Source organism: Jaculus jaculus, chromosome 1 (genome assembly GCF_020740685.1).
Source record: "Jaculus jaculus isolate mJacJac1 chromosome 1, mJacJac1.mat.Y.cur, whole genome shotgun sequence".
Taxonomy (NCBI): domain Eukaryota; kingdom Metazoa; phylum Chordata; class Mammalia; order Rodentia; family Dipodidae; genus Jaculus; species Jaculus jaculus.
In genome coordinates this window covers 237,394,693-237,407,011 of record NC_059102.1, presented here as the reverse complement: position 1 = coordinate 237,407,011, position 12,319 = coordinate 237,394,693, and the positions used below count along the sequence as shown (strand labels likewise).

Genomic DNA, 12,319 nt, shown 5'->3' with positions numbered 1-12,319 from the left:
TAGCCCAAATTATAGTTTTTAAAAGTATTACAATAAACTAAGAGCTGCTCAAAGTGAGAAGCAGACAATGAAAAACAAACAAACAATATTATGTATTTAAATGGACTCTCTCTTGCACAGAAAATACAACTCTTGGCTTTCGTGGTCTGATAGATATTACTGCCTTGGAAAAACTCAATAACTTCAGATGGTCAAACTGAACTCAATGGGAAGCTTCACACTATGAGCTCTTTGTGTGTGTGTGTGTGTGTGTGTGTGTGTGTGTGTGTGTGTGTTTTTGCAGTTTGGTCTCACTCTAGCTCACGCTGACATGGAATTTACTATGTAGTCTCAGGGTGGTCTCAAACTCATGGTGATTCTCCTACCTCTGCTTCCCAAGTGCTGCAATTAAAGGCAGATTAAAGGTGTGTGCCACTGCGCCTGGCCAGTATGAGCTCTTTTTAAAATTTTTTTTTTTGTTCATTTTTTATTTACTTGAGAGCGACAGACATAGAGAGAAAGACAGATGGAGGGAGAGAGAGAGAGGATGGGCGCGCCAGGGCTTCTAGCCACTGCAAACGAACTCCAGACGCGTGCGCCCCCTTGTGCATCTGGCTAACGTGGGACCTGGGGAACCGAGCCTCGAACCGGGGTCCTTAGGCTTCACAGGCAAGCACTTAACCGCTAAGCCATCTCTCCAGCCCCAGTATGAGCTCTTTTAATGGGAGCCTCTTGTATTGAATATGCCTCAATTTAGAATCAAGACAACTTTTTGTGCATTTGTGTCTTTATGCACGTTCGCAGCTGCTCATGATGTGTGTGGAGGCTAAAGGTTGGTGTCATGTGTCTTCTATGATCTCTTGATTGCTCTCTACCTTATTTATTGAGACAAGGTCTCTGACTAGAACCCAGAACTTACCCATTTGCCTTGTCTGCTTGCCCTGGGAATCCCTTTCCTAAGCACTAGGACTCTAGGTGGGCTGCCTTGTCTACCTGGCATTTACATGAATGCTGGGTATCCAAACTCAGGTCCTCACACTTGAATAGCAAGTGCTTTATTAACTGAGCCACCTCCCTAGCTTAAATAAAAACATCTTTAAAGCCATTATGCCAAAAAATATGTTTAAAAAATTTACCACAAGTAGCTTTTGATATGCAAGATCTAGAGTTGGAGATATAGCTCAGTGCTTGTGCTTGCAAGTAAGTCCCTTGGTTTGATGTTTAGCATTGAGGAAAACCAAAAATTAAATAAATAAAATGTAAGATCTTGCTATTCTCAAGGTATAATGTTATGATTGTATATACCATTAGGTAAGCTGTACCCATTTATACTACGTAACCACCTCTCTCCAAGCTGGGCTATTTGTAGAGTGAAGCACTGATCTTCCTGGGTATGAGGTGGGTATGAGTATACTCCTGCAACAGTGTGTTCCCTTTTCAGTATCAGAAAGTACTGAAAGCAATCCCAGCCATGGTGGTGCACACCTGTCAGCCCAGCTCTTGGGAGGTAGAAAAGAGTATCAGAAGTTCAACTCTGTCTCAAAAACAAAACAAAATACAAGCAAACACCAAAAAGACAATAAAGTAGTAAAAGGAGACCTTGCTCATAATAGTTTTGGAAAACTTAGCAATAAAGAATTGTTCCTAACATGCATGTGGAAATAATCAGAAATTATTATTATTAAATTATTATAGCAGTAACATACGATGATGAAAATTCATGCTTAAGAATCAAGCCATAAAGTTATTAAAACCTTTAATATAGGGCTGGGGATAGATGGCTTACTGGTTAAGGCACTGCAAAGTGTAAGGACCCAGGTTTGGTTCCCCAGGACCCACATAAGACAGATGCACAAGGTGGCACATGCATCTGGAGTTCATTTGCAGTGGCTGGAGGCCCTGATGTACCCATTCTCTCTTTCTCTCTAATATTAAAAAAAACTTTAATATAAAAAAGTTTAGCAAGCTACTGCATAAAGATTTACAAAAACTAAAATACCGTTAAATTTTCAACTAATAGGTTCTATGATGATAACAGTAATATATACATATGAAGCATAAAAATGTAATTATACATTGATCTCACAGTATTATGAGAATGTGAATTTACCTCCATCTGCTATAACAAGATCCCCAGGTGAGGAAACATCATCCTAAAAAAAAAAAAAAGGGGGGGGGGGGGAAGAAAAAGAAAAAGACATTTGTTGCAGGGCAATTTAATCACAAAAAACCACGAGAATCAAACTTCTTTGTAACAGAACTTTTTTTCAATATAAATTTTCTACCATGCTGGGGAGTTAACCCAGGAATAGCCACTAAGCTGTATGCCCCAGCCTCCTATTAGAATTTCTAATAAATAATTTAGCAAAAACAAAACTTTTAATTTGTTGGTCTCAATTCTTTCACATTTCTTGATTGCCTCTGACATTTCAGATCAGTCATTATTGATAAAATAACTTCCCATTCTATCAATAAGTAAAACCATTTTTTTTTTCCCTTCTCTAGTCTTCTACTTGTGAGTTTGACTAAAGGTCTACTTTTAAATAGCTTCTTCCCCCTCCCCCCGCCCCGTATACCAACTTTAAAATATAGGATTATTCACTTTCATTTTTGCCAACCTGATAATCTTTTTTCAGCCTGTAATAGTTTACTTGTGCTATGAATCTAATTTTTACCTGCCATTTTCAGTCAGGAACCCTAGCTTTATCTTAAATGTAATACTCTCATGTTTTGGCAGTTTACTTATATAATAACCACTAGTTTCTATTATTGGTCTAGAAAGCCCTGAAGTTTGAAATACTGTAATTTTTTGTGGGTGGTCCTTTCTTGCTCTCAGTGCCTTTAACATCTTCTCGTTTGGAGTATCTGCAGTTTCACAGAGATGGGGATTTCATTTTATTCTGGAAAGATTCATTTTATTTCTTAATCCTAATGTCTGAAAAATTTTCACCTAACATCTCTTCAGGAAGTACTTTTTCTAGTCATTCCTTTAGAATTCCTATCAAGTACATGGCAGACATTATCATGCTATCCTGCATCTGCTACAAATTTATTGCTTCTCGGTTTTTATTTTTCCTCTTTTAGTCAATAAGGTTTGTCAGTAAAAGGTACTAGACACTGAAGGAGAAAAAGGGATTTATTTCTTACTTCTGGTATACATAATTCTTCACTTCTCATGGCACAGTCTGTTCTGCAGTGTCTGGTTCTTATAATTTGACCAGCTTTTCCTAGCAATATCCACTTTACATAGTTTTCTGGTAGACTATTATAAGACTTCTCAGAAAAGTGTTCTGGGCAACCGTAGAGAGCAGATTTCCAGTCTCTTCCAGCAAGTAGGTTTCTAGGAAGTTGCAGCTGGGTAACTGTTTGGCTGAATCATGGCCATGAATAACCAAAAAGGACTGGATCTCAGCCCATGTGGGAACAGGCTTCTTCCTTGTGAGCTAAGCTGAGCCATAGCTCCTTCTTTTATTTGCTACTTCCATATTCATTCTATTTATTAGATAATTCCTCATTAATACAACCACCCTATTACAATAATTCTTTACATAAATCTGTTCCTATTCAAATTATCATATGGTTTCTTTTTGCAATTGGTCTGAATGAATCCATCATTCTCTAGTTTGGATAATTTTTCAGATATATTTTTCCAAATAATTTCTTTTCTCAGAAGTACTGTCTGTTGGTCCAGGGGAATGTATTTGCTGAGCTGTATTTGTCAAGTATTATATTCTCCATTTTTTTTTTGTTTGTTTTTCAGTTTTTCGATTTTTTGAGGTAGGGTCTCATCCTAGCTCAGGCTTACCTGGAATTCACTATGTACTCTCTGGGTAGCCTTGAACTCATGATAATCCTCCTACATCCACCTCTCAAATGCTGGGATTAAAGTCATGTGCCACCACACCCAGCTAATATATTCTCCATTTTTAAAGTTACATAATAATTCTTTTATCTTTCTAGGAATTTTTTTTTAGGTGGGACCTCATTATACTGCCCCACATATGTTTAATCATGTGATTTAAGTACTTACTGCCTCAGTTTCCATGGAATTTTTACAAATAAAAACTGATGACACCATACTAGTTTGCTACTCTTTTAAATCATCTCTTCTTCTTTTCATTCCTAGTTCTTTTGTTATCTTTAATTATTCAAAATCTATCTACTTTCTACTTCAGTATATGTGTCATTAGGAATTCTCATATCTTTCTTTTATGCTAGCACATGGTATCTTTTTCCTCATGTATCCAGAAATTTTGCATATTCGTTCTTTTTTTTTTTCCCACCTGAGGTAGGGTATCACTTCAGTTCAGGCTGACCTGGAATTTACTATGTAGTCTCAGGGTGGCCTCAAACTTACAGCCATCCTCTTACCTCTGCCTCCTGAGTGCTGGAATTAAAGGAGTGGGCCACCACGCCTGGCTTTGGATATTCATTTTCTATTATGGAAAGTTTCATCTTTACAACTCTTGTATAGCTTGGAATTAAGAAGTATCTTCCAGAATCAATCAATCTATCTTTTATTCTTTCCTTCCTTCCTTCTCTCCTCTGTTATTTAGTATTTGCAAGCAGAGAGAAAGAGAGAGAGACAGAGAGACAGCCACTGCAAATGAACTCCAGACACATGCACCACCTTGTGCATATGGCTTGACATACATACTGGGGAACTGAACGTGGGTCATTAGGCATTGTAGGTAAGTGCCTAAGAGAAACTGACATACAAGGAACCTATTTTTATGCTACTTTTTGGACTGATAGTTTATTTTTTATTTTGTTTGGTTTCCACGGCAGGGTCTCACTATAGCCCAGATTGACTTGGAATTCACTATGCAATCTCAGGCTGTCCTCAAGCTCACTGTGATCTTCCTATGTCCCAGGTGCTGGCATTAAAGGGTGTGCCACTATGCTTGGCATAGCCTGACAGTTCTTAAACCATGCAGAAGAAATTAAAGAATCAAAGCATAAACTCAAAAGAATGCAGTATTATAAACTCTCAGGAGATACAGTATTTTTCCATGTAAAGCTCAAACTAAGCTACATTCCTTTGTTTCCTGCTCTGTTTCTCATAAAGTTCTGGGTTCAATGCACTATTTCAGTTCTCATTAGCAAACACTGGCATGAATGAGCCTTATCTTGATATCATGCTCAAGCTTCTTGGCTACATGACAACTAAAGCATGATTCAGTGTTTTATGATGCTCTCATAAGTATTCCAGAAATTCCTCTTTTCTTCAATATTCTTTTCCCCAAAGACTGTTTTCTGTTTAACTCTTCCATTTAATATGCTATATGGCTATACAATAGAAGGTTGTAATGCCTCTAGGCTCAACCCCGTTTCAAACATCTTCATGTGAGCATAATTTCCGTATTTCTTATGTACTTATTTTTGGTTTTCCAAGGTAGGGTCTCACTCAAACTCAGGCTGACCTGGAATTCACTATGTAGTCTCAGGGTGGCCTTGAACTCAATGGCGATCCTCCTACCTCTGCCTCCCAAGTGCTGGGATTAGAGGCATGTGCCACCACGCCCGGCTTTTCCTATGTACTTTTAATCTCTATTTTTCACTCTATGTTGGGATATTGCTCAAATACGTTTCTTAGCTGTAAGTAGTACAAAATTTGGGCAAACACTGTTATAGCCACATGTCCAAGCAGCTTTTATCTTGCCTAGGAGGAGCCATCTTTGATAATTTGTGATGTTTGTCAACTCAACTGTATCACTTATTTAGCTAATCCTCTAAACATCAGAAAAATTAGGCATGCTAAAAGACAGATAAAGTAATACCATGTAAAAGATAGCTGGTAAAAAAAAATTGGTTCTTGAGCACTCAGCCCCAAATAAGAAATTTATGTGAACTCCTCTAAGATTTGGGAAAATCATGAAAGCTGAGGCAGAAACAAAGCAACAGCCAAATGGTGGGAGGAGTGCTGTGGAATATTGTCTTCTGAAAAAGATACTCATTAAACTCATAAGGTCATAGCAGCTGTGGTTTCTTGCACATGTCTGATCCTGTGAACATTCCACATGGATGAGGAGATCAGGGAACCCCATTCCTCACAAACAAGCTACGGGTAGTTAATAGTTGCTCGGGAGTGGGGTAAAGAATAATGTTCTTCAGTGTAATACACACACATGAACAGTAGGATGACAGTAGGAAGGAGATTAGCCAGAAAAAGAGATTGGGTGGGAAGGGAGTAAGAGAAAAAGGGATGAGTATGAGTCAAACACTTTATATAGATAGATGCAATTAGCAAAATAAAATTTAAATTTAAAAGGCATGCAAGAAAAATATAACAAGGAATAACAAAACTTGAGAATTTTAAAACACACCTCTATATCATCCTTAAAGATGGCAGGTGCAGGTTTGTATTCTGGGTCTTCAACATCCCTGTGAGAGATACAAATACATCCTCTGATTATTGGAACAAACTGATGATTTCTCTCAACAGAATAAAAAAGGAAATCTCATTGGTATTTTAGGTTGTCTTAAGTTTTGAAATCTGTTCTCTAGCTAAAGGAGCCTAGACAACATTATGAAGGATACCAATGGCAGGGAAGAAAGCTATCTCTTATTTATTATTATTATTACTAAATACAACTTTGAATGTTACCATTTATACAAAGGACTTTCCACTTTTCTCTTTGGAGGAGAGAAAAAATTATTGAAGGCCCCAAAGTATCAAAAGTTTATCTTGAGCCAGGCATGGTAGCACATGCCTTTAATCTCAACACTCAGGAGGCAGAGGTAGGAGGATCACTGAGAGTTCAAGGCCATCCCGAGACTACATAGTGAATTCCAGGTCAGCCTGAGCTAGAGTGAAACTCTGTCTTGGAAAATTAAAAAAAAAAAAAAAAGTTTATCTTGGACTATATATAATAGTCTTGCCTTTATTTTTCAGTCTATGTCTGTAAAACTTTTGTACTAAACTGGTTATGATAAAGTACTACTACAGTGAAAAAATAAAGGACTCATCAAAAGAATAGGTATAAAATGATCATAAATGCTGGGGGGGATGTGGAAAAAGAGGAACCCTTCTACACTGTTGGTGGGAATGCAATCGGTTCCAGCCATTGTGAAAGTCAGTGTGGAGGTCTAAAACAGCTAAAAATTGATCTACCATATGACCCAGCTATAGCACTCCTAGGCATATATCCAAAGGACTCACTCATCTCATTTCCTTAGAAGTACGTGCATGTTTATTGCCACCCAATTCATAATAGCTGGTGGAAAAAGCCTAGATATCCCTCAACTGATGTGTGGATAATGTTTTGTACAATGGAACACTCAGGAGCTATAGATTGTTGCTAGAAAATTTTCAGTGCCAGGGAAGGAATACCATCCAGTGAGTTGTTGGCTAGGGAGATCCCTGATGCCCTCAAAACATTATGGGACATTGCTGAGGCCCTTGGTTACCCACCAGGAATAGATGGTAAGACCCTATTGCTTATTGTTGAAGACTCCACATACTTGGACTGCAAGGCCATTGATAAATCCTGCTGGAACTGAGCTGATAACCTCCTCCATCTAGACCTGCTGACAGAAAGCTAGAAGAAGCCATTCTACATGCAGTTCAATGGAAGAAAGATACCACCAGTGAAGATACTCAACAGTAGACACTGAAAGCCTCATAACTGGCCAGCCAGGCCAAATGAGCCAATGGGTGCAATAGTGGCACATCTATCATCAGTGGCACTGCCCCCTAATTGGACTGGAGGCCCACTCCATGGGAGGAAATACATCCCAGATACTGAAAACTTAAAACAGGGGTAGTTATGAGCCCTAGGGGTGTAACATCTGCTGATGTTTGGATAAATATATATACTATGCTTACCAAACTGCCCAGTAAGCACTTCTCTTAATATTCATATCCTTATATTAATGCTACTCTCACTTTGGGTAGAGAATCTTCTCTTTTCAGATGGCAATGACCTTGGAACGACTCAGAAGGTATCAGTGCTGGAAAGAAGTGAAGGGAGTACCGAGTAATATCTCAATCACACCTTCCAAGACTCAGAGTCTAATGTGGAAGAGGTGGCAGAAAGAATGTTAAGAGCCAAAGGAAGGGTAGGACTCCTTACAACGTGCTCCCTCCAGACATAAAATGGCCTGGATATCCATGACCTCACAATGCCTGACACTACCTACACAAGGCCATAAGAGGAGGGAAAGATCATGACATCAAAATAAGAGAGACTTATCAAGATGGGGAGGGGATATGATGGAGATTGGAATTTCAAAGAGAAAGTGGGTGGAGGGAGGTTATTACCATGGGATATTTATAATCATGGAAAATGTAAATAATAACTGAGAAAAAAAAAAGAACAGGTATATGTGCTAAGGTGGTGGAACACATGGTTAGCATGTATATGTGTTATGTTTTATTAAGACAGATGTCAGCTTCTTAAGAGTATGGTTAGATCTTCAGAATATAAGCTCTAAGCTTTAGTTCTACATCATTTAAAGATAAACCTCAGAAGACACACAGGGAGAATGTGACTCAAAGAAATGCATACCCATCCATGCAGTCATTTGATAGACATGGAGAACGTGACTGTAAGATGCACATACCCATCCATGTAATCATTTGCTCTTTGTTCAGCTGCAACTGCTTTGTCATCAGGTTTCCCCACTCTTTCCAAGAAGCATAGTGCTGGGTCTGCTCTGATAGTGTTATACTTTTCATAACCTGGAAGCATTACCAATAAACAATATTAAAATGTTAAAAAAAAACATAAATATAGGCTTCCTTGTATTTATAGCGGATTATATTTCTGGGCTGAAGGAACTCTTTATATTTAAGTAAAATAAGTGAAACACAATTTCTTGAAGTTATTACAAACATGATGGGTGAAATTTATGTGTTACAAAAAATAGAATAAACTGATCATACACAAATTTCCTAAGAGAAAACTGTGAGATTTGCATCTTAGGAGGGGCATGTCACATACGGCTGGGAAATGAATAAAATGACAAACAATTTGGTAGTGGAGTTTCAATACTCTCTATATAAATATACTGGTGGAATAAAACTGAAAGTAGCAATCAATCAACAAGAAAAATGTCTGAATTACAGTAGATATATAAGTTGCTTCCACTTCCCTTACCATGTTTAAAAACCCCAATAAGGAGCGATTTATCAGCATCAAAGTCCCACCACTCAGCAGGAACTTCTGAATGGTCTGGTTCTGGTACCCAAACATCAATGTCACTAAAGGAAAATGATATAGCATTATGAATTAGTCTGAATAAGGTAAAAAAGAGGAAAAATTTTAACTAGCTTTTAAAGAATTGTATTTTGAAAAGAGAGCGGAGAAGGAAGGGGAAGAGGAGAGAGAATAGGATGTTATTTCAATATTTTTATTTCCCATAGATAATACCAATTAAAATCATAAAATTATGTAATAACAAGGTATTGTAAAATGAACTAACACTACTAAGCTCACCAAAGAAATTTATTTTATTATGGATGCAACAATGACCCTAGCTGCTAAAAACTGAACTCCAGACGCATGCACCACCTTGTATATCTGGCTTATGTGTATCCTGGAGAATTGAACCTGGGTCCTTTGGCTTTGTAGGCAAAAGCCTTAACTGCTAAGCCATCTCTCTGGCCCAAGAAGTTTATTTCAACAGAGGCTACTATACAGTCCCTTAAGTAATATATTCTTTCCACATATACAGAGACAAGGGTTTTACTAAAATGCTATATCAGCAAATAACTTGATAAAATCATCTCAGTGAATTATTTCATTTTGTTTGTGAGAAGGCGAAGACTTTAAAGGGTAAAGTAAGTTATATCTCTTTCTAGAGGTTTTTTTTCCCAGAAAATTACTCTAAAAAAAACAAGGTTTTATTCATAATTTGGTTGAAACATTGAAACTATCTTTGTGCTTATATAAATAATACTATGTTATGAAATGATAATATAGGAATATTAAGCATTAAAATAAAGATGGGGAGGTAATATGATGGAGAATGGAATTTCAAAGGAGAAAGTCTGTGGGGGGGGGGGAGGAAATTTCCATGGGATTTTTTTTTTATAATCATGGAAAATGCTAATAAAAATTTAAAAAAATAAAAATGAAACAAATGAAAGAAAAAGAATTAAAATAATAGCTGGGCATGGTGGCACACGCCATTAGTCCCAGCACTAGGGAGGCTGAGGTAGGAAGATTGCTCTGATTTGGAGGCCAGCCTGACACTACATAGTGAATTCCAGTCAGCCTGGGCTAGAGCAAGAACCCCTACCTTGAAAAATAAAAAATAAAAAATTGCCAGGCATGGTGGCACATGCCTTTAATCCCAGCACTTGGGAGGCAGAGGTAGGAGGATCGCTGAGAGTTCGAGGCCACCCTGAGATTACATAGTGAATTCCAGGTCAGCCTGAGCCAGAGTAAGCCCCTACCTCAAAAACCAATAAATAAATAAATAAATAAATAAATAAATGGAAATAAAAAATTATAATAACATCTTAATAATGCTTTGGCAATTTGGTTGGTTGTTTATGTAAGAACTATAGAACCAGTAATATTGCAAACATAATTTTCTTTTCTTATTCCTATAATTTGAAATTATTTTCCCTAAAAACAGATCTAAGTAACACATATAATGTTTCTAAGTAAATGTCATGTGTAGGACTGAAATGTTCATTTCTTTATCATATTGACTTAAACCTTTATCTTTAAGCAGGCTAAAGACATATAGCTCCTGTGTGATAATTAGCATGTAAAGGGCATTAAGACACACACACACACACACACACACACACACACACACACACACACTTACTTGAGAGGGGGAGAAAGAGGTAGAGAGAGAAAGAGAGAATACGCACTACAGTGGCTCCAGTCACTGCAAACAAACTCCCAACACATGTGCCTCTTTGTTCATGTGGCTTATGTGGGTCTTGGGGATTTGACCTTAGACTTTGCAGGCAAATACCTCAACTGTAAGCCATCTCACTAGTCCCTACATTTATATTTTCTAATATTCAGCAATCAAAGTTAGAGACTGAATGGAGTAAATCACTCAGAAAATCAAATATATTAGTTCTGAATTTTTCTATTTGATATGTTTCAATGATCCATTTTCTGGGCTGTTTTTTTCTTCAAGTAGTGTCCTACTCTAAATGAGCACCTAATGTAGAACTCATTCTGTAGCCCAGGATGGCCTCAAACTAAGGCAGTTTCCAACCTCAGTCTCTCCAGTGCTGGGATTAAAAGTATGTACCACTATGCCCAGCTAATGATCAATTTTCCCTACATCAGAAAGAATATAAAGGATGCAAAGTTACCAGAATGAATATAATATAAGCTATTCAATGTAATTTCATCTCTTTCTTAGCCCTTTAATTTGAATACCTAATTAGCAAAGATCATAGATTTGAAGGAATGGAAAATTTCTAGTTCTATGACAAAAGTTCATATGTCATTTGGTTGTCTTCAGGGATTCAAGATAGGTTTTCATATAAAAATAAGCTGAAGCCTGGCGTGGAGGTGCATGCCTTTAATTGTAGCACTTGGTAGTCAGAGGTAGGAGGATTGCCATGAGTTTGTGGCCACCCTGAGATTACCTAGTGAATTCTAGGTCACCCTGGGCTAGAGTGAATCCCCACCTTGAAAAACCAAAGCCAAAACCAAAACAAACAGACAAACAAAAATCTGATAAATGGTCCACATGTCATTGAACTAGGCAAAGAACTCTGTATGTGATCACTAATACACTTTAAGAGACAGTAACAAGTAAAAGGCTTTATAAGAAATAAAGAAAAGATGAACAGTTTACTTCTGATTTTTCACCAATGCTTCACCATAAAACAAGTATTTAATCCAATGTATTTGAGACTTTGAATTTAATAGCAATTTAAATAAACACTGCTGTAAACAAGTCACAACTAAAATTGTTTTTTAGTTTAGGGCAGGAAAGAGAATAGTTTCCCTGCAACATGGCAATTTTTTTTTTTTTTTTTAAATCACATAAGAATGAAGGAACTATTGAGTTCTTAACTACAACTAGGCAAAACATTAACCTAACACTCAATGATATCAGAGGATAGCTCCCCAAGGGGGTTGGAGGACTGGCTCAGAGTTTCCTTTGCTAACCACCAGGGGGCGGCCTAAGCTCAGAACACAGATTATCTATGGTGGCAACATTTTACTGTTTGTAAAGCTAAAGATTCAATCAGTAAATAGCTCTTGGTACAAATTTGAGTGTCAGGTGCTTGTATTGTAAACTGATAGCAAATGGAATATAAACAGATTTTTATCTTTCCTTCCTTCTTGTACTTTCTTTTTTTACATAAAGATAGGGTCTTGGGCTGGAAAGGTGGCTTAGCAGTTAAGGA

At 37.4% G+C, this 12,319-nt stretch overlaps 1 protein-coding gene across 14 annotated transcripts in view; it reads right to left on the bottom strand.

The window, feature by feature from the left end:
• Chd9 (chromodomain helicase DNA binding protein 9) overlaps positions 1-12,319 on the bottom strand; it is a 268,879-nt gene that overhangs the window by 40,791 nt on the left and 215,769 nt on the right. For all 14 annotated transcript variants that reach the window (XM_045161271.1, XM_045161280.1, XM_045161276.1 and 11 more), the window contains 4 exons: positions 9,081-9,184; positions 8,545-8,662; positions 6,306-6,363; positions 2,090-2,132 (listed from right to left, as the gene is read on the bottom strand). In XM_045161271.1, coding sequence (XP_045017206.1) covers positions 2,090-2,132; positions 6,306-6,363; positions 8,545-8,662; positions 9,081-9,184 — 323 coding nt within the window. The remainder of the gene's footprint in view (positions 1-2,089; positions 2,133-6,305; positions 6,364-8,544; positions 8,663-9,080; positions 9,185-12,319) is intronic.